The sequence below is a fragment of the Neofelis nebulosa genome, chromosome 16 (assembly GCF_028018385.1).
Source record: "Neofelis nebulosa isolate mNeoNeb1 chromosome 16, mNeoNeb1.pri, whole genome shotgun sequence".
Taxonomy (NCBI): Eukaryota; Metazoa; Chordata; class Mammalia; order Carnivora; family Felidae; genus Neofelis; species Neofelis nebulosa.
Genome location: NC_080797.1, coordinates 26,392,619 through 26,415,597, shown reverse-complemented (window position 1 = coordinate 26,415,597; position 22,979 = coordinate 26,392,619). Strand labels below are relative to the sequence as shown.

Here is a 22,979-nt window from a genome sequence, read left to right as displayed (position 1 = left end):
ATATTTTGTTATAATTATATAATTTTATATAATTTTATAAACTGTAAGTATCTTTTTATTTTTAAACGTTGTTTTTTTTTTTTAATTTTTTTTTATTTTTGGGACAGAGAGAGACAGAGCATGAACAGGGGAGGTGCAGAGAGAGAGGGAGACGCAGAATCGGAAACAGGCTCCAGGCTCCGAGCCATCAGCCCAGAGCCCGATGCGGGGCTCGAACTCACGGACCGCGAGATCGTGACCTGGCTGAAGTCGGCCGCTTAACCGACTGCGCCACCCAGGCGCCCCTAAACTATAAGTATCTTAAAAATACAACACAACAGTTGTCATAAAATTCTCAGCATCTTCTTGACACTGCTATTGAGTGGCTTTACTGCCTGGTCGCCTGCAACTCTCAGTAAAACGAGCTCATGCAATTCCAGTGAAGTCTAAGGAAGCTGAGAGATGTTTAAAGAAGAAGCCAGAACGCAGCTCACATGGGTGCTCTGGGCACAGAAGTCTGTAAGCTGGACGGCAGAGGCTCTGGCCCTCTATTGCACTTGGCCTTGGGCTTGCAGAACTCCGGTGCAAAGTGCACTGCCGGGAGGGAGAAGAGTGACGGGCATGACACATGCGGCCTCTAACCGGCTTCTAGAGAGAAATGCAATTCTGGCCTCGAGCCCTCACACCCGGCCCCTTGTGTTTTTTGAGTTTGGAACTCTGACCTTTATAAAAAGCTACACTCACTGCCCGGAAAAACAGGAAGGTTACTCGCCAGGAAGCCAAGGAAATGAAGCATAAAAAGTGGGTCAATATTTCTCCGTCAGCAAAGCCAAGTCTTGGGTATTTCCAAGAGAGACGCCATCATGATGCCTCAGTACTGTTCTGCCCTCAACTGCATCCCTATACCAGCAGATCCTGACCTGTTGATTGCTGATGATCTACACCTATAGCTTGAACGTCAGCAAGGCTCCGTTCACCTTTTTGGCTCTCTCCCTGCCTGGGACGTAGGAGTAGTGCCCGCACTCGGCGGCCCAGAAGTCTCTGGAAGGATTCAGCCCTCAGAGAGGCGGTGTGATGCTGGGGATGGGGCTACTGTCCTCGGCTCGGGGGAGGGGAGGGGTGAAGGTGGGAGTAGCTGATGCATCAAGTGAAGGAAAAAATAAATAGAAAAACAGCTATGCCTGGCATAGATGCTGGAAGCTACCCCAAGCCTTACCCATCTCTGCACTTGAATGCCTCTAAGTATTACAAGGCCCCTTCGCAAAGAACTTCATTATAAATAAACATAAACATAAACATATGTTATAAATTAATTATATATATTTATAAATAAAAATAAATATATATATGTGTGTGTATATATATATATACATATATATGTCCCCCTATATTTTTCAGGAGCAGAGATTACAAGCTGATTTCCACTGGCTGAATTTTACCTGTGTTTACACCAATAGATGTGTGTTTGACCTACACCAAGCTGAGTTTTAATGAGCTGCCAATATTAAAAGAAGTCAGAAGACGTCGTATCAAACCATCTGGATTCTTGGCTTCTCTTGAAGAACCAGAAAGTCTGGTGGCCAGAAGGTCCCTCATTTGTGTGTGGCAGCAGTCAACGGGTGCTGAGTAACAGCGGCCACCTTTAGACACAGTCCACACCCTACTGTCACCAGTCCTGAGGCCTGCTGTCCCTTGCCATTGACTTATACCATGTGTGACTCCTTCATCCTTCTGAGGGCATCCGGGCTCAGCCCTGACCTTGAGCATTTGCCATCAGCATCCACTTCAACCAAGTACCAGCCTAACCGAAGCACTCTGAACATTTTTATGTCCCTAGGAATTCATTCTGCCTCCATATGACCTACGTGTTTCTTTAGCGCAAACTTTTACTTGAGAGAAGGGAACGACGGAGGGAGGAAAACAAAACCACCTGCACCTCATTAGTGTCAGTATTTTCAGTAACAGTTCAAGTATCTGTACACCTCTGTGTGTGTGTGTGTGTGTGTGTGTGTGTGTGTGTGTGTGTGTGTGTGTGTTTCTTCAGGGTACGGGAATTTCCGGGAATCCTAATTAGCCTGAAGAAGAGAAAGATTCAAAAAGAAATGAACCAGTTACACAGACTGGTATGGTTACTGTACGAATGCCTCAAACAGCCAAAGTGCAGGTGATTAGAGGAAACAGAAAAGATTAAAAGCTGTGACCTGGAAAGTACGGCAGGTGCTTAGAGAAAAGAACGTTCGTTAAGAGCGGAGGTGTCTGGAAAGTGAAGAGAAGTACAGACAGAGAGGAGAAGAGAAAGAGGGAAGTGAGGAGGAGAGGGAGAGCACAGCAGGACAGGGAGGCGAGACAGATGAATCTGGGACGGAAGGCAAACACAGACAGACCCTCACTGGGAAGGAGACAATGAGCTGGCCTTTTCTAAAGGTCTGGAGCAAAAATGAAGGTGCTGGCTTAATCACACCCAAACCACCGCCCGAGCGAATGCCAGAGTGTCCCCCTGCCATTTGGAGAAGCACAGTCCTTCTTTCCAGGAGAACACTGCACTTGGAACACTGCCTGTCTCCCCACGGATGTGCCAGCCAATTTCTTATGCAGAAATCACCCGTGCTTATTTCTGGGATAGTTCTGGTCTCTGTTCTCTAAAATGATAATCAGGCCTAGAATGTGAACGCAGCTTGCCAAGGAAGGCGATTAGGCGGCATTTCTGTTCTTAAATATGGAAAAAGATGAACACCTAAGTTGCTTTTTGTCTTCCAGCAGTGTGACCACAAACCCTGGCCCTGCCTGAGGTCAAGCTTTCCAAAGGAAAGGCAGTTCCCGCCATTTCATTGATGTCCTCACCTCGAATTTCTGCCTGAGCTCCACGTTTCCTTCTTCATCTCCTTCTGGAATGGGTACGTTGTAGTACTCACCTTCTTCTTGGTTAAGCAACTTGTACCTTTGGGAGACACGGAGGGAAGGAGAGTTAGGAACGCCACATTTGGGCCACTACGGGTTCAGCAACATCTCTCCTTCCGCCTCTAGACCGGCTGTTTCTGAAATGCATCCTGTGGGGAGACCACAGCCAGATAACCTCACAGTCAATGGTCATTTCAGACCAAAGCCAGTTTGCTGAATCTCTAAGGGCTCTCGCGTTTAGGGACTATTAACCTTTGCATGACACGGACATATACAACCTTGGGCATCCTTACCATCCACTGGCTGGTATCTTCATCAGCTCCGAGACTCCAAAGGAAAGGGATCCCATGAAATCGTTCCTTGTGGTTCGATCCCAGTCCCAGATTTCTACGGACAGCCGTCGGTCTTTGTCAGAAGGTTTCAATTTGCTACAAAAGAGCACACGTGCACACGCACAAGGTTATCTAGACCGTCGCTTCCTGGGAGATGCCACGTGCTCATGATAGGAGTCTGACATTCAAACAACAATAGTATATTCAATTCTCTTCCTGTGGCTCCCCACTGCCCACAGAGTACCAGGCCATGGCAGTCAAAGCTCCAGACTAGCAGTTAGCAAACTAGGACCCACAGGCCAAATCTGGCCCACAGCTTGTTTTTGTAAATAAAGTTTTATTGGAAAACAGCCATGACAATTTGTGTATATACTGTCTATGAATGCTTTTGATTTGAGAACAGCAGAGTTGTGTGGTTGCAACAGAGACTGTACGACCCAGGAAGTCTAAGATATTCACTATCCGGCCCTTTATAGAGCAAAGCTTGTCAACCTCTGTTCTACACAAAAGAGCTCCCTTTGGGGTTGTCCACACATAAACCGCTTCCCGTGTGTCCTAGTCTACAAGGTCTGTCGCTTGCTTGTGCTCGGCTGCAGGCAGTGCTTTCTCTCAACCCTGACGGTTTTACGCCTCCTCCCGCTGCCTCCTTCCTTCTTTCTCCTTCTACCGTCTCTGCCTCTGAAATCGTGGCACTCCTTTAAACCCCGTTTTAAACGTCACCTCCTCCAAGAAGTCTTCCCCGTTGAAAGGTGAGGATGATTTTTCCATTTCAGTGGTGACAGCATGTGACTCCTGTATTCCAGGTTTTACCAATTATTATTTAAATTCTCACCTTCCCCTAAACCTCCAAAGAACTTAAGTCCATCAAGAGGCGGACACACTTTATACTTTTATACACTGTGTGTTTAGCATAAAAGTATTTTTTGTACAGGGTAGGTTCTGATGCTATTTGGGGCCTGCATTACGTAACCCCCGGTAAACCAAATTACCACCCACCAAACAGCAGTGACAGCAGCGACCTCTTAGCAGTGGTCTGAGATAGTCCCAGGAATGGAGCCATGTTTAAAGGCGTTTACAACAGGCCCGCCTCGTTACCTCTCACAGTGAGGTGGGCAGCTCTGTGATGCGTAGGGAGGGAATTCAATCAAGGGGGGAAGACAAAACTTACAACGTGAAGGACTCATTCCACTGGGGGTTCAGTGTGGAGCGGATGGTTTTGGTTTTCTGCTTGCTCTCGTTCTTGGGATCAGGAATGAGTTTCAGCTTCACGTAAGGATCTGAAAGCCCGTTTGGATCCATAGGAATTAGATTTTTTGCATCTCGTACTGTGGAGAGAAAAGGAAAAAGAAAAAAACCCATCAAATGTTATAAAAAGAGAACTGACCTGTATTGCCCAGTGTCCTGTGTCAAGACCAAGCTGAGTGACAGAGACCTCAAGATGGTGTTGAGAGGGAGAGGAGGGGAGGACCAAAAGCCTCTGATCCTCAATATGAGAAAAGCTTCCCGCTGTCATTGCTGCCAGAGATAATGGGCATCACGCAGGCCCCGCGGTCCTGCCCTCAGACTCCGTTATCAGCCTGGACCAACAGCACTCTCGACCCCTGCGCACCACCTGTTAGAGACTCAGCAGCCTGGGCCCCTCCCCAAAGCTGCTGAAACAGAATCTGTGTTTAAATAAGACCCCCAGGTGCTATTTGCAGCCCTTCTCCGGAACCGGTGCGTGCCCTGCCCCCGCACAACCAGCCAACCCAGGGCGTGGCACTGCATCACACTTGAGCTTCTAAAAGGGTTCACCTCTTTTCTTTGTAAAGGGCCAGCGATTTCCAACCTGGCTACACGCTGGACTCTCTTGGGAAGGGGTTCAAAAATTCCAGTGCTCACAACTAAGCCAGAAGCTCCGAGGGGTGCGGCCCACGTTTTGAAAAGCTCCCCAGGTGATACTATTGTGCAGCAGCGGAAAGAGCTAGGGGCGCATACAGCTGTGATACAGAACACGCCCCACACGTGTGCTCTGCCTTGTTATGTGACGTGCACAGCGTGTCCACAGACCGGCGGCACCTGGGACATCAGCTGTGTGCCCATCAGATGTGTGGAATCTGTCATTTGGGCCCCACCCCCAAACTCCCAAGTCAGAATTCTCATTTTAACAAGACCCCCAGATGATTCCAATGCGCATCCCAGACCAAGAAGCACTCGTATGGGAATCCAAAATAATGAGGAGCAAAGGCCATTTCATCCACAGAGGGAGGCATGCTCAGAGATGCAGCTAGCAGGGGTTTATTACCTCTGGGAACGGGTGAAGCCACTGCATGTAAATGAGATAGGTCATTATCTACTGCCACGATAAGAAGGGACAAAAGCCTGAGCCTGCCTATCCCAAATGTCTTCCTCACCATCTTCCAAAGGCATCTTCCCCAGCATGGCTGAAACTTCCCATCATCAGGGTCCCTAATTAGCCAGACACCTTGAGGACACATCTAAACTGGGACTGGGCTCTGAAGCCCAGTGGCTCTCCCAGTGTGGCCCCTAGACCGTCAGCGTCACTGACTGAGTCAGGACTCTAGGGGCAGGTGCAGTGATCTGTGTTCACCAAGCTTCCTGATTCTGATGCATGGGAGTATTGGGGAAACACTGTTCTTGTCTAGTACTGATTATCAGTTTAGCTTGGCTATTAAAAGCAAGTCCTTAGAAGAATTTTAGAAGAAGGTGCTAGAGTTAACAGTGGGCAGATATAGAGCAGGGCATAGGGGATGCTAAAGATGCTGGGTCCCTGGACATTGCCCCAAGAGAAGTCACAGACTAGCATTGCCCATTACCAGCCCGGGGACACACTGAGTGCCCACGCCTGCTGGCCAATAGCCTTACTTGTCTGGAAGTCTTAGCACGGGCAGGTGACAAATAGGACCATTATTCAAATGGTCTGAGTGGGGGGAGTGGACTGGCTCAGATCAACTAGCCACAGAGAAGCCAGGCCTATGTTCCTCTATTCCTATATTCACTTATGCTTTCCAAGCATTTCCCCCTCATAAGATGATATCTAACTTTATCCACCTGGGGGTGGATAGAACATATAAGCAAGCAGGCTCATCAGATCTGCTTTCAAATCCTGCCTCCCTCATGGACTCCCAAGCACCGGAAAACAGAAATTCCTGAGTCTCTGCTGCTTCACCTAGAAAAATGAAGAGGGGCTCACTCTCTGTGGTACGGAATTGGTGGGGGAAGTAAATGCAATGATGTATGTAAAGTGCTTTATACAGCTAGTGGCTTAGAAAATGGAGGAGGGGGGGGGGAAGACACTAGGATAGGAGTGTTTACCATGCCTAGTCCCCGGTGCCCACAGTTTCAAAATCTTCAGTGGGGCAAAAGGTCTCCAGGGGATCTGGCTGCCTGAGATTTTCCCTCAAGCTCATGCAGAAGGTCTTTCAGTGCATGGCAGAAAACTCAGTCTCCTAAAACAGCAACCCAAGGATCACAAAAGATGAAAAGTATGAGCATAAACATAGGGCTCTCCCATAAGGAATGGGAAGGGGCCAGAGGTCTCTCTCCAATTAAGCACTGGGATGAGAATCAGATACTTTTTAAAAGGCAGCTAAAGCCCCAGAACGTCTAACACCGAGGCTACATCTCAGCTCAACTAATGAGGAACCCCAGAGGCTGCTAAGAGTATTGCCAGTTACAGGATGATTACGGGAGCTTTTTTCATCCTCGATTTCTAGTCCTGACAGCCAGCCCACACAACATCATTTAAGGTGGATCTCTTCTGAATGGTGATGAGTTACAGTCTTAATGGGATTTAAAGCTGTGGGCTTCCCACTGAGATCCTATGATTGAAGTGGAAAATAAAGAGAGTTATCAATTCCAAATGTCATCGAAGTAGACACTGGGTCCAAATTTCAATTTCCCATTGCAGTGGAGAGTAGCCTGCACTCTCCACTGATGTGCGGCTGACTCACCACACACCAGGGCATCCGAGTCAGGACTGGGAGTAGATGACTTGGGGTCCCATCAGCTCAGAATGTGGGCTCTGGGGACAGGCTGCCTGCCTGCCTTTGAATTCTGGCTCTGCCACTTGGTGGTTGTATAACCCCGGGCAAGATATTTAAGGTCTCAGTGCCTCAGTTTCTTCATCTGGAGCATGGCAAACCGCTCCCCACCCCCCGGCCCCGGCCAAGATTATAGAAGTTCATACATGCAAAGTGCTCAGAACAGTGACAGGTGCACAGTAACAGCCCAATAATGATTATTACCATCATTGTTAATACACATTGCTGGCAGAGAACACAACCCTAAAGCCTTAGATGTCCAGAAACTGGACTGACAACTTAAGAGCTGGCAAAGCAGATGCTGTGAAGGACAGTACGATGTGGAAATTTTCTGGTGCACCTGCAAGTGTGTGGTGCCAGTGAGGTCTTAGCCTGAGAAGCAGCGCTGGAGGGGGTCACCAACAGGAGTAGGTGTGGGCAAGTTAGGGAGGAGAAAAGAAGAGCCAAATGAGGGAGGCAGTGGACGTGAGGGGTGAGAGGCAGGAGAAGGAAGAAGACGCAACCAAGATGCAGGGTCAGAGGGTGGTGGGGACGCTGCCCTCTGCGCAGGTGCGGACGGTGGCTCGGTACACCAGGGTGGTGGTTCAACACCTCAGCTGTGATGTTTCTGCCATATACTTGATGCCTGTGCCCCATACCCGCCCCCCCCCCCCACCCCGCCGAGTCCCATTTAACCAGTCCAGACTGAGGCCAGGCATTAGCATCTTAGAGGCTTCTCAGGAAGCCATTCAATGCACCTGGCAGTGGTCCTCAGAGCGTGGTCCCTTGACCCATGTCACTGGCATCTCTTGAGGACTCAGTACATTATTCACATTAAAAAGAAATCATAGGGGCGCCCGGGTGGCTCAGTCGGTTAAGTGTCTGACTTCAGCTCACGTCCTGAGCTCACGGTCTGTGAGTTTGAGCCCCGCGTCAGGCTCTGTGCTGACAGCTCAGAGCCTGGAGCCTGCTTCAGATCCGGTGTCTCCCTCTCTCTCGCAAAAATAAACAAACATTAAAAAAAAATAGAAAAATGGACAAAAAACAATACACTCACTTTTTAACACTCAGCATTTAAAAACGAAACGTATCACGATGGTAAATGGAAAACCAAGATTGTCTGCTATCGGGAGAAAGGAACCATAAAAATAAATAACAATGAACATCGAACAGAGTTCCTTACTCCCAGCAGACACAGGTGCCCCCGAGGCCTGATGTTAGTGCCGAAGAGGAAATTAACGAGGGTTGAGCGTTAGGGATATTCCAGCCCTGGATGGAGCCTTGCCCCACACCTTACAACCAAGAAGGAAGGGAAACCGGGAGAGGAATAACTTTGTCACCATGGTAACTGAAATCTTTCTTATATCAGTTCAGCACCTTCAGAAATCATCCCAAGTATGAGCCAAAGTCCTAGCCTGCCAGGGGCTCTGCCCCATGCGTGGGAAGCGTGTCGTCGGAGGCACAAAGGAAGGGCAGCATTTCACAGCACGTCCAAGAACAGACCCAGCTCAGGTCCCGTGGCTCATTTCCTGCCTCTCATCTTGCACAACATCCACACTGTTTTGACCCCAGGAAAAAAAAACAAAACACCTGCTACTGCGTAAACTACCGAGAATGAGGCTCTTTGGGGGTCAAGTGCTATCACGTCAGTGCAAGTTCTGAGAGGTCACTGGTCTCTAGACACAGCGACACAGAAGCAACACATCCTTTACCCACTCATGGCTGCAGCACTAACCCAACTGGGCCCAGAGCCCCGTGGATGGCACGCGGTAGGAGTGCCCCCCCCCCCCCACTGGTGTCTGTGGTTTGTTCTGCAGCTTCTGTGAGAAGGACACGTCCACTCAAGAAATATGTCTGCGCCATGGTACTGGCCATTTCAGAACCATTATTTGTTCTCTAATTCCAGAACTTGAATAGAAATACAGAGTATGAGTTCTATTACCATCTTTCGGCTTGAGGTGCTGGTTTTCATTTTTATAAAAGAATCTGCTGTCAAGCCCAGCATTAAGAAAAACCAGCCGTGGTGGCGGGGGGGAGGGGGTGCTCCTGGGTAGCTCCCGGTTGGCTAAGTGTCCAACTCTTGATTTTGGCTCCAGTCAAGATCTCATGGTTGGTGAGTTCGAGCCCTGCACTGGGCTCCACACTGGCAATGCAGAGCCTGCTTGGGATTCTCTCTCCCTCTCTCTCTGCCCGTCTTCCTGTCTCTCTCTCTCAACATAAGTAAACTTAAGAAAGAGAGAAAAACCAGCCTGGGTTAAGAGGTTATATAATTTCCTGATTATATAAGGTATCATTTCTGGACAAAATCCATTCAAATAAGATTATGAAGACTGAAAAGCACCTCCACGGTGCCTCAGAGATACGTGATCTAGATGGCTGGGCAAGTCCAGGACATGTGAGTTTTGAGTGTTTGGGCATATGAGCTGGCTCGTCAAGAGCTCAGAGGCGGCCTTACCCAGACTGGGAATCTACATCAAAGGCACATTCTGGTAGATGGAACAGCTAACACTTGGGAATGAAGCCAGGGGTTTGCCGAAGGCCTGCCTGATGCGGGGGATATAGAGGTGGCCTCCATGCTTTCTCAGGGAGAGGCAAGCCATCCCCACAAACAGTGGAAGTCAGGTGAGTGTCTAATGTGCATCTGAGGATATGTAATGATGGTCAGGCTCACTTCACTTGGAAAGAGGCTGCAGACAGCAGCTGACTTCTTCTCAAGGGGCCACTATAACACGGCATCTACCAGCGTGGGCAGCTGGGTTCGAATCCTTGCTCTACCTCTTTTTAGCTGGATGACTTCAGGCAACTTACCCCACTCATCAGTTTGTTCATCTGTACGACGGGAACAAGAATAGTGCCTATTTCATAGGGTCATTGTGAAGATTAAGGGAGTTGATATTTGTAAAGCATTTAGAAGGCAATCTGGAACAAATGGAGTGTCACAGAAGCATTTGCCACCATTACTAATGATCACATTAATACGTGTTTGCTATCTTTATCATCATCGTGCAGGCCTCCTGTCTGGTCTCGGAGGCAGGGCTGCTTTCTCAGGGTAAAGAAATCTGGTATGTTAAAAGGACAGTTCATACAGTACTGGAATTTCCAGACCTCAGGGTTAGGCCAGGGTTCAACAGTCAGCTCCTAGTTGTTCTAAAATAGCTTGGGATTAAAAAACAAAAAAAAAAAATCAGTGCCATCTTTGATCCATTCAAAGAATGGTCCAGATGGTCTCTTGATCCGGGGAATGTATGTAGCATAAATTATCGAGTCTAATAACAACACCCGGAGCTCACCACCTAACATAAAGCTAGAGGGCCAACACCATGGAAGCTATCTGCTGTTTTCTCCCCACCTCCCCCCTGACTCCCTGTGGCTTTTCAACCTCACTCTGAGGCTGCCTTAGGGCACTCTGTCTAGGCACAGAGCTCACAGAGGCTCTGGAGGATTCATGCACAACATACGCTAAAAGCTTCATGGAGGACACAGCTATGACCCCTTTGCTCACAGACTGGACTTGTCTTCACTGACCCACAGTAATCCTGCTCAACAGAGTTCAAATCTGTATGGGAACATTGTTCGGCGAGGCACAGAATAGTCAAGTGTCTCCAAATTCAAGGACAACGTGGCCCTTCAAATGGTATGTTTTGCTTTAGAAAATAATTCTCTATTTTTAGTGTCTTTTTCCCTCTCTCTGCGAGCATCCTTGCTCATGGCTTCTGTTTAAAAAGCCAACAGTAGGGACAAAGGCTCGAAACAAGGACTTGCTGCAAAAGTCAGGACTGTTCAGTGCGTGCTGACCTCGTGACCCTCCCCCTCCCCCCTTGCTCCACGGCAAAAACAAGAATAAACAACATGTTATAATCCTACCCCACATTGTGCAAAAGCAAAAAAATAAGTTTTCTGACGCTACAGAAAAACAAAACCATACAAACTCTTCTTTGTGTGAAGTTACCAACAGCAAAAGCAATGAAAATGCAAAAATGTTGGGGGTGGGGTCGGGGGACAGGCAAGTGTGGAAAATGAATGACGCAGTGTAGTGTCTGTGGTCAAAAGAACCTGGTGTCATTGAACATCAGGCCATAAGAGTGATGGGAGCTTCCCAAATCCGTGAGCGGTATCTTCCAGCAAACCCAGAGAAATTTGATAATTATTACACAGCCATAGCACCTTCTTTCAAAGAAGTTTTAAGACCCAGAATTTCTTACAAAGATATGATCAAAGGTGAACAGAAGTTTAATGCCAGAGAGTCTCTCTTATAAGGACATAAGTGATCACACAGATTCCGAATCATCTCCCTATCTCAAGATTCTGCACACCCTTCACATCTACAAACACTCTTTTTTTCCCCCCGCAAATAAGCTCATATTGATAGATTCCAGAGGTTAGGACCAGGTACCTCTGTACAGTCACTATTTGGCCCAGCATGGGTATCATTCAGGAGTTCCTTTTTTGCGGGGGGTGGGGGAGAGGGGCGGTGGGGTTGAAAACGATCTGGACTTAGGGGTGACGGCTGCACAACCTTGTTGAATATGCTGGCAACCACTAAATTGTACACTTTAAAAGGGTGAATTTTATGGTATACGAATTCTATTTCAACAAAACGAAGGACAGATTTATGGCCACATTTCCTGCTGCCTTACTACACCTGCTCACCTAACCTTCACAGCTCTCCTGTGAAGTCATGACTCAGATGCCCACTTTCCAGAGGAGGGCACTGAGGACACCAGGATGTTAAGGAACTTGCTCGAGGTCGGTTATTTAGTAAGTGATGGAGTCAAGAGTGCGAAGGGGTCTTGAGTCTGTGGCTTGAGTGCTGCTCTCTATTCGGCCCCTGCATTCAGGTACAGGTGTTAGTGCAGAACAGGACAGCAAACTTCTATAAAGGAACAGATCCTAAATACTCTAGGCTTTGCAGGCCACAAAGCCCCTGTCACCACTGCTCAAGCCTGCTGGCATAGCAGAAAAGGAGCCACAGGTAATATATAAACAAATGAACACACTGTGTTCCAATATAACTTCATTTAGAAAACACAGGCTGAGGGCCACATCCGCCCTCAAGCCATAGTGTACTGATCCCTGACACAGAACCAACACCTCTGCACCGTCTCAACCACACACCGAAGGGAAAGCAACGTAGAAAAGAAGGTCTACTTCCTGGTAAAGACTCTGCTTCCTTCCCGTTCCTCCTGCTTTAATCTGAGCCTCTTGAACTCTGAATTTGTCCTAAAGCTTGAGAGGGGTCCTGGGCTGGAGTTGAGGAGGGGGTGTGTCTCCCACCAGGAACGACGTGGGTCATCGTTCTTGGTCATTGTCCTCTCCTGTCTCAGAACATCCGGAAGCTAACGTCTCTCAGGCGTACTTGCGCGTGCTTTCTTCTCCTCCAGGTGCACGGAGCTTCTTTGGTGGAGCAGTCTGCCGTCCTAGGCAAACCTGACTCGCCGCCTCCTTCCTGGAGCATCCGATCTGGCCGTGACCCGCTGCAAATGGCCAACCCTACCTTGTTCGTGCCCTTCAGCCTGTTCCACACCTCGGCTCCACCCGGGGACCAGGCGCAAGTGGCGAGCCCGATAAGGCATCAGTGGGGCCATTTTTTAACTATGCAACAGCTGCTGGGAAATTGGAATTAAAAAAATTTTTTTTAAATTTTTTTTGAGAGAGAGAGAGAGAGAGACAAAGCGTGAGTGGGGGAGGAGCAGAGTGAGAGGGAGACACAGAATCCAAAGCAGGGTCCAGGCTCTGAGCCGTCAGCACAGAGCCCGACGCGGAGCCTGAACCCATGAACCGTGAGATCATGACCTGAGCCGAAGTTGGATGCTTAACCGACTGAGCCACCCAGGCACCCTGGCAACTGGAATTTCAAAGGAATGTGTGCCCGGGAGCAGTGGGATGCCCAGAAGCCTATCTGTTAAAGGAGAGCTGGGTACAGGAGAGGCCCCTTGGCTTTATTAGTTAATCTAGCTGTAGCCAAGGGCTTGTCCTGATGACAGAGTACTCTCCTGACAGCCTAGGTGCTCAGTTCAGGAGCATCTCAAGTAGCTGACAGGCTGGATCAGATAGAAAAAGGGGAAAAACCCTCACCCTACTAGCTCGGAACGACGCTGAAGTTCAGTCACATCACCAGGTTCTTGTGTTTCCTCTCGATTACGCTTTCCCGGTCACATTACTAGGAAGAACACCCTGTTCTCAAGGTTTGTTTTCGCCTGGACTTGGGGCCTCTCCTGCCGATGTTGCAAGGGAGAAAACGGCGTCTGAGAAGCTGCCAGTTTCCTCACGTTGTTACAAGTCAGTTCGGCACCAGAAGCCAGAACGGCTTGGCACGCGTTGATGGGAAACCAGTGGGGTGACAGATTGCTTCCGGAACAGGATTTACCGAACGCCCTTCCCACGAGATGTGTCGGGGGTGGCCAAGCTGTCTAGCAATAGGCAAGGTTCCGGGCTTAGGGGCTCTGAGTCGGAACCTCTCAAACCAGGCAGATCGACAGGCCCTGGCACAGGTGCAGCACGTCACAGGTGATGGAGGGCAAGTCAGAGCTGGCAAGGCCGTAGGCCATCAGGCTGGCACAGAAGGATCACCACAGAGGAAGGGCCCTGGGCAACTTCTGAGAGCAACAGCTCCCGAGTCACATTCCTGCTGCGCATGGGTTTTAACCGAGGGGCAGACAGGTCCACCCTAAAACTCGGGTTACAGATTCTTTATTCTCTTGAAGCCATAAGCCCCGTTAGGGCACTATCACGGTTTTTATGGCCGGCTTAGGGCAGCGATGCACTTGAGCTGAGGACTTTTTGGCTGCATGCCTTAAAAGCCCTGTTCTCTAAGGGTGGAGGGATCTTCCTCCTTTCTCCATGCCCTTCCAGAACTTGCATGCATGGGACAGGCGGCATGTCTCTTGGTGGATTCCCTGCTTTGGCTGGGGATGGAAGAGGTCCGGGGACTGGGGGAGGTCCTGGAAACGGGGAGTGAAAACTGGCCGAGAACTGCGGGACAGGAGGTGCTGGTAAGGTGGTCTGCCCGTGGCCATGGCTGCCGTGGCGAATTTTCTCCACTGGCACGAACGTGGGTGCCAGGACTGTGAGCCGTTGAGCTCAGGCTGGCAAACGGAAGTAACTTCCAACGGGCACCAGTACAGACTGGATAGGACAGATGAGACCTGATCATGGTGGTGACCCCACATGTCACCACTGTGCATCAGACGGATGCTACAGAATCACTGAGCCAGAAGAAACGAAATGCCACGTTATTCTCCCGCCAACAAAACAGAACGGAGAGACTTTCAATCATCGCTTGAGTGACACCGTAGTTTTGAGGCTTCCAAGTAGAGAAAAGATGCCAACAGCCTGTGTTCTCTATCACTTACTTTAATATTTCTGCACAAACTTCAGAGATGCTCCATACTCTGGTCCATTCGCCTGGTGCCTGGTGCCATGACTCAGGAGCTGGCATCGGTTCTGACTGGCTATGTTATTTCACCGTACCCGACTTACCACATCCAGTACTTACATAACCCAAAAGGCCCCTTCCACGCCGACGAGGCCAGTCTCCCCGCCTCTAGTTATTTTAACCCCCTACGGCCTAGCATAGCACCTGGTACCTACTCGGTGACTGCTGGCTAAATAGGTGACTCTCCATGCCACCCCTGTCCTGTGCTTCTGGGGCCATGCTGCCCCGTCCCGGGCCACCTGGAGCACACACTGCCATCTATCCTGGTTCTGCTCGTCCCTGTCTTGGCACAAGACTCCTCTTCTCTGACCTCCCACTCTATGGCTGCCTCAGGCCACCAGAATTTCATCTCTACAGACCGACGGCAACTTGAGGGCAGGGGCCGCGTCATATCTTACTGGGTAACTCCCCCCGGGGGTCAGCACAGCACAGGGCAAGGCAAAACCCATGAGTGCCCAATGGATTCTTGTTATTTGGCTGAAAAGCTAACACAGGAAAGTGTGCACTTGTGTTTTGGTTGCAGTACAAAAAGCGTCCATTTGGAGGGACTCTCAGACAAGGAAAAACCCAGCAGGCCGAAAGAAGTCACACACTTTAAAAAAAAAAAAAAAATGTTAGGTGCTTTGAAGAAAGCATCATTGAATCCAAAAAAGACTAGAGGGCATATAACATAGCTTCAACTTTCAGGGAAAAACACAGGAAAACATAGCAGAGAGGGCCATTTACTCTTAGGGAAAAGGATCATGTAGAACTTCTCAAGGTTTCGGAAATAAAATGCAAAGGTGTCATCGACGACGGTGAATGACTTTGGACCAAGTAACCATGGATTGTGACCCTCTGAACAAAATGGAGTCTTGGAGTCGCTCAGTTTGGCCCATTTGTACTATATTATGCTGTGTCCAGTCTGGTGACACCATCTGTGTTGAATCTTACAGAATTCAAATTTTGATCTCTTTCCTGTTAAGAAAATACGACCCATACTTTTTTGTAATATTTGCTCCTGTATTGACAAAGACATAAAAAATAAGACACACTCGATATACACCTGCTTGGCATCCCTGTCCTTCTACATATAACCCATACATAAATCTGGATTCAGGGACATACGTAGTCTCACATTTTAGGACCTATTTATTTTATGTTCTGTTTCATTGATGAGACACCATTGTGTGGTGATGAGGACGTAATTTCTGTCCCTGTTAATACAATGGCCATTGATACGCCAGAAAACATGAGTCAGCAACTCTTCAATCAAAGCTTCACTGGAATAAAACTTACAAAAGAGAATTTGGAGGATTAGGGTCTGAGATGAGAAAGTAACATTTGGTCCTTGGGAAAAGATCATAAATATTTCACTACTTTTTCTCTTATAGTTAATGGACAATGAAAATTTCTATTCAAGTTCTATAACCTTGATGTTCTGAAAGGAATGGAATACGGTTGCGAGAAACATAGTATTTTCCAGGTTATGGGAGGCTGAAATGGTTTTGCACAAGCATAGGAAGATTTTAAGAGATATTTTTTTCCTCATGAAAGTGATACACTCATTGTACACAAATTTTAAATATGTATATATATATATATATATATATATATATTTCTCAAAGTTCATTTATTTTGAGAGACAGAGTGAGCAGGGGAGGAGCAGAGAGAGAGGGATAGAGGGACTCCCAAGCAGGCTCCGTGCTGCCAGCACAGAGCCTGACATGATGCTTGATCCCACAAATGGTGAGATCATGACCGGAGCGGAGATCAAGAGTTGGACACTCAACCGACTGAGCCACCCGGTAGGCACCCTTACATAAAAGTACAAAGAGGGAAATTTAAGTCACCTATACTTCTGCTGTAAGAGAGAACCAATTTTGGCACATTAGTGTATTTACTGCCAGGCCCTTTATTCGGCATGTAGCTCCACTGAAATATTTATTTATTTATTTTTTACAGAATTCACATCTATGAACCCAGTTTTAGATCCTGCCTTTATAACAAGGCATGCTTTGAAAACACTTTAAATGCCTAGCATCCCGCTTTATGTCATAATTTCTTTAATCAGTTCCCTGTTTGGGGCTATCTCTGTAGTTTAAAATTCACCTCTGTAAATAACATAGCAACTGATCTTCACGAACAAATATTCATCTGCATTTCTCATGTTTTTCCTTAGGACACATTCTTAGTAGTGAAATCAAAGAGTACAAAATCATTCAAGACTCTCTACATGGATCACCAAATTACTCCCCCAAAAGTTCTACCAAAGTCTTGCCAAGGGTATGATGAGTAAAGTAAAAACAAAACAAAAAACGAAACAAAACAAAACAAAACCAAACACAAAAGAACCTCTCCAAAAAAGCAGCGTAATTCTGGCTTCATTGATTGCTTTTCAGGTTGAAATTCTTGTTTGTTCACTCCCCATCTGGTTATTTTGGTCATTGCTATTTTTCTTTGACTCAACTCCTTGCTCAAGTTCCTACAGGGCGTCAAATTATTTTCTCACTGGGTCAGAAGAGCTCCTTAGACCTCAGTGAAAATAACAGCTCTTGTCCTATTTGCTGCAAACTGCATTTAGCTTTCATTCACGACGTTTCTAAAAACACAAGGACTTGAGTTTTTAGACAGTTAACTCTGTCCAACATTTCCCTTTTTATTTCTCCTATTTATGTTTAGGAAATCCTTACCCTGACATTCGCTAAATACTCACGTTTTCCTGTATTATTTTTTGGGTGTGTGCAATTTTTAAATTCATTTGAAATTCATTTTGGTGTGCAGTGTGAGGCGAGATCAAATTTATTTTTTCTTCCAATGTTTAGACATTTGTGGAATCAGGCTCATCTTCTCTACTGGGTCGATTGGCTGTGGTTTGTTTATATTAGGCCACTGACTGCATCCTACAGGACTTTGTCAATTCTTTCCACAAGCCTATGCTTTCCGTTGTTCTAGATTTCCCCCATGTTTTAAAAGAAAGCCTTTCCATCCAGGTGGGTAGGGCAATTCCATTTCAGCTGCTTGTTGCCCTTCATCTAGTAAAGCTCTGCCTGTTGCGTACTCTTAGGTTTGTGAATCATTCTGCTTTAGGTTGATGGGGTTCAGGACGTGCCACCCCAAAAGAGGACGCTTCGGCATACTGAGTATTCAAAAAAAAAAATTTTTTTTTTTAAACGTTTATTCAGTTTGTGAGAGACAGAGAGAGACAGAGCACGAGTGAGGGAGACACAGCATCCGAAGCAGGCACCAGGCTCTGAGCTGTCAGCACAGAGCCCGACACGGGGCTCGAACTCACAATCCGTTGAGATCATGACCAGAGCCAACATCAAGAGTCAGATGCTTAACTGAGCCACCCAGGTGTCCCAAGTATGTTCAACTGATTTTAAAGTTTACTACTTGTCTTCATGGATCAGGACTACCCCATTTCGGAACTTTTAAGTTTACTTTGCCTCGTAGTCCTGTTTGGCTGGCCTTTAAGTGGCTTTCAAGAAAGGCACATGGGAGATGCGTGGTCTGAGCCCTTACATATCTGATAATAGGCTGTGTAAATGGCAATTTGGCCGGGTGAGAAATTCTGGCACAACCAACTTTGTTTCTCCGAGCTCTGTAAATGATGCTTCCTTTCCTCCTCAAATTAAGTCCTGTGTACAATGAGAAGTCTGATCCCAACTTGGTTTTTGTTTCCTTCTATGTAACCTATATATCCTGGACGGAAGGCATTTGTTTGCTTTGTGATTAAGAATGTTCTAGAATGGATGAATCACTAAATTCTACACCTGAACTAATAGTACGCAGTATGTTCACTAACTGGAATGTAAATAAAAACTTAAAAAAAAAAAAGAATGTTCTAGAATGTTTCTAGCTGTAGACTTCCCTCCATTACTTTTGCTGGGATAGAGTTCATTCTGTTTAGTTTGAATGCTCCATACATTTGTACCTATCGTACGGAATTATTGCTTCCTGTGTCCATTTTTTGTTCTTTCATCCTTGGGACGAACACAATGATTCTCAAGTCGTCTCCTGTTCTGAGTCTTCCATTTGGTATTATCCTCTCTTTACCATCATTTTGTCCTTTTGCCTGCATTCTGAAAGAGCTCCTCAGGATTCTTCCGGAGCACTCATCTGATTTTCTACAGGGCCACCCTGGTTCTTTACTAGTCCATCATGATTTTAATCATGTTCCTGCAATTTAAGCCCGTTTGCAGGCATTTCTTACTTGCCCACCTGACTTCATCTTGTCTGCCTCCTTGTATATCCTGATGTCATTAAAAACAAAAAAAAACAAAAAACAAAGTCTCATCCTCTTTACGTTTCAACCTTTTTGCTGAAAGGGCTTCCTGTTTCCTGGAGATGCTGTATTCTTGCATTCTACGCAAGTTTATACAGAGCTTTCGCAAATGATGTCTTGTAGTCCTTGCCCCCTCAGCAATTCATCTTTAAGTATGTTCTCCACAATACTCCCTTTCCTTTATTCCTCAATATATATTTTAAATGGGTTACGTATTACGTGTATGTTTTCCTTCTTTATTCATTTGCAAAGCGAGTAAAGCTATATCCGGAGGGATACATGAGGGAAGCTATATCCAGACTTGGTGTTTGCCAAAGGACACTATGTTTAGATTCCCCACTGGCTCTGTCCACTGTCTACTTGGATACTTGTGAGTTCTCTTCCCTCAAAACTAGCCTGGCACTCAGGGCGCCTGGGTGGCTCAGTCAGCTGAGCGTCCAACTTCAGCTCAGGTCATGATCTCACGGTTTGAGAGTTTGAGCCCCGCATCGGGCTCTCTGCTGTCAGCACAGAGTCCACTTTGGATCCTCAGTCCTCCTCTCTCTGCCCTTACCCCACTCACACACTCTCACAAAAATCAACAAAACATTACAAAACAAACAAACAAACAACTAGCCTGGCACTCAAACAGATGCGCTGGACCTAGGTGAGGTCACATCCCTGTCACAGTGCAAGACAATCAGACACACGCTGAGTCAATGGAGTCCATTTGACGGACATTCAGGTTCTTCCTACCCCCACGTGTCCACACGTGTGTGCTTCACACACGGGGCTCATGACCCTCAGGGACATAATCCACCAAGATCAGTCCTTTCCTACGGCCAATCCTTTTTTCTTTCGGAAGTTATGCTGTGTGGGATGATAAGAGAGAACAGGATTTGGGCTCCCTGAAATCAAAGGGCTGCCTGCCAGGTTTTTTTTTTTTTTTTTTTTTTTTTTGGCTGCCGAAGGCCCTGTTTCTCTGAGCAAAGGGGAGACATGAAGAATCTTCCTGCTTTTCTTCAGGAGCACAGGGCTTTGCTGTGTGTCATACACCAAGGATGGCCAGACCATGGATACATTTGTTGTTGTTGTTTTTAATGCAGCCCCACGAGGCTAATAGTCAGGAGAAACTCCTCTAAGACTGAAGCAGTTTGTCAGTCTCAGCTATGGGTTTCTGGCTTTTGCTAGGTCTTTCTAACATTTCAGAGGGACACAAGAGAAACCACGTTTCAGCTGGCTGCCTTAATTCGATGTAGAGATGTACTCATTCCTTAGGTGGATCTTTGAATTCCACTGTTCCTAGAAAGCCCGGTGAACAGGAAGAGGAGGAAATTCCTCTCGGTTTGAATCTAAGCTGCCGACCATCGTTTCTCCTGGCAAACACTTCACTCCTGCTTCCATGCTGCCACCTTGACACTCTGTGGGTGGCTTTTCAATGTGCCGGCACACTGGGGTCTGTCCTTTACAGGCCAAGGCTACGTCTGTTCAACTCCATTCTCCATCATCTCGTCGGCCATTTCACCTCCAGCTTTAATGTTACGAAAATTTCAGACGCTCCAGACAGAACCTGAAGGCAGAGGTCAGGGGGAAGCACAGGGCAAGGAGAAGGGTCCGTCTCCAGCCTGCTCAGCTCACCGCTCACTTTCTTGGGCGGTCTGTAGGGGAGCATGCCATCTGTCTGGAAAGCAATGGGGTCGGCTGGCCTAGGAAGTCTCTAAGATTCCTTCCACTTGGAGCATCGCTGTCTGCAAATTGACGTTCACGGCGCGTATTTATGCTCTGTTTTCAGGGTATCACCTATGTCCCAAGTTCTATGTTCCTAGTCTGGATACTGATTAGGTTGTGAAAGGTCCTTCATCCTAGAAGTAACTCCTAACTTCGGAGGATCACAGGAGGCCTTGGAGAAGAGGATGGCTGTAGCTGCCCTCCCTCCCAGAACGCAGATACAAAATTCCGCATGTTAACTTTGGGGGTCTCCCTGACGCCCTGCAGCTGGCGTGGGGCTGGTGGGGGGACAGCCACAGATCAGAAGCTAAGCACTTGCTGTAAGGTAAACACTGCTGCTCAACCACTTGGAGTTACTTCCTACAGATCGTCTGAAAGACGGGGGATTCAGGTTTCGGGGCAGACGCTTCTGCAAAGAATTAAGATAAAGGGAAGCCGCAGTGAAGTGATTCCCCCTCCCTCGGGGACAAAGAGTTGAGGGAAAGGCGTCTTCTTTGGGGATGAACGAACTCTAGAGAGCTTGGCAAAATCGGCCCCAGGAGATAGAGGGATCCTAGACATGGAAGACCAGCCTGTGTCCAGCAGGACTGAATTCAAATGAGAGAGCAGGGGCGTCGAGGCGGACATCTGAGTGTCTGTGAGACTGGCCCAGGGAGAAGCTTCTGGGTGTTTCCCTTTAAGGACTTTTGGCCCCAGAAGCACAGCTGCCTCTATCTCGGGATAAATGTGAAATCTTGGCCTGATGCCCTCAACGTCTATCTAATTCCATCATAATTCCATGTTCACTTGGCAGAGTTCTGAGTCCCCTGAGGTCTGTTTACAGGGAAAGAAGGCATTAATTACCCCAGCGGATTTCTGCTATTTGTGGTCTATGGGACAGTGCTATACAGGGTAATCAATAAAATGGGTTCATTATGATTCGCTTTCTTGGGTATCTTGACTATAGAGGCTGCTCTGATCAAGCAAGCAGACACGTGGATGGCTTTATTTCTCTCTGTAAAACGATGGCGTCTGAGAGGACTACATTGGATTTGTTCTCTAGGTGCCTGGCTGCCTCTGAACGGTAACAAGAGTGAATCTCGGGGCTCAAAAAATGGAAGGGCCAGAGTTATTAGCTGTTATTACCTGCCTTGAGATGCTACCACATTTCCACATGACCATCTGCTTTATGTAATCGGGTGCTCTGGTTTTAATAACTTACCCCCAACACCATCCCAAACATACCTTTTTTTTTTTGTTTTAGTTTTAAGTAAATCTAACCTACTATAAAACTAGCACTTGAAATACCCAGAGCTGCAGCTCTCCAATGTTACTGTGTCTAAGAATCACCTCGGGAGAACTCATTAACGACAGAGGTTTGCAGTTTCCACTGTTGGAGAAGTGGGTTCAGGATGTCTGAGGTGGGAGAGTCATCTGCATACTGAACAGAATCCTGCTTTGAGAAACGTGGCACGGAGATGCGGTTACAGACCCACCGGACTGATGTTAATCAGTCACAGAGGGTACTTGGCCCACCGAGACACCCCCCTCCCCACCTGCCATTCCTACACTCAGCCGCAAACCCAGCACGGCTCCTTCTCTCGGGGCCTCTCCGATCTGCAGGGTGTGGAGGGCAGGTTCTGAATCAACACTCACGCAAGTGATCCATCAACTGCCACCAAGAACATTTCGGTCATGTTTTCAAGGAAACTCCCAGGACACAGAACAGAAACATTCTTCCGGGACTCAAGTTCTAGCTCTGCCTCGTCACCGGGCAGATCCCCGAAACCCCCTAAGCCTCCATTTCTTCATCTGTAGGCTGGAGAGAAGAGTCTCACTCAATAGGAACTATAATACTAAACGGGATTATGCAAGTAAAACCACCAGCACGGTGTTTGGCACAAAATAAGTAGCAACTTTTAACTACTCTTACCAGCAGGGTGCCTGGGTGGCTCAGTTGGTTAAGCGTCCAACTTCAGCTCAGGTCACAATCTAATGGTTGGTGAGTTTGAGCCCCATGTCTGTGCTGACAGAAGAGAGCCGCTTCGGATCCTCTGCCCCCCCCCCCCCCAACCCCAGCTCATTCTCTGTCTCTCTCTCTCCAAATAAATAAACTTAAAACAAAACAAAACAAACTATTCTTGTCATCAGTGTCATCCAGGAAAAAACCAGCCATCCCACGGACACTGACACTTACTAAGTGCCAGGCACCCTTGTAAGTGGGGGGATTCTGCCGAGTAAACAAGTAAAACAAAAAAACAAGTGAACGTAAGGGTCCTGGGTGCATGGGAGCAACACTGCAGCGGGGAGAGAACTTTCCGTCCACAGAGGGAGCATTTAATACTGGGATGGGTCTGACC

At 47.4% G+C, this 22,979-nt stretch overlaps 1 protein-coding gene across 3 annotated transcripts in view; it reads right to left on the bottom strand.

Moving 5' to 3' along the window:
• PRKCA (protein kinase C alpha) overlaps window positions 1-22,979 on the bottom strand; it is a 401,449-nt gene that overhangs the window by 82,141 nt on the left and 296,329 nt on the right. For all 3 annotated transcript variants that reach the window (XR_009255428.1, XM_058705741.1, XM_058705742.1), the window contains 3 exons: window positions 4,378-4,534; window positions 3,171-3,305; window positions 2,821-2,917 (listed from right to left, as the gene is read on the bottom strand). Coding sequence is in view for 2 of the 3 variants with exons in the window: in XM_058705741.1 (XP_058561724.1) it covers window positions 2,821-2,917; window positions 3,171-3,305; window positions 4,378-4,534 (389 nt within the window). In the remaining variant the exon portion in view is untranslated. The remainder of the gene's footprint in view (window positions 1-2,820; window positions 2,918-3,170; window positions 3,306-4,377; window positions 4,535-22,979) is intronic.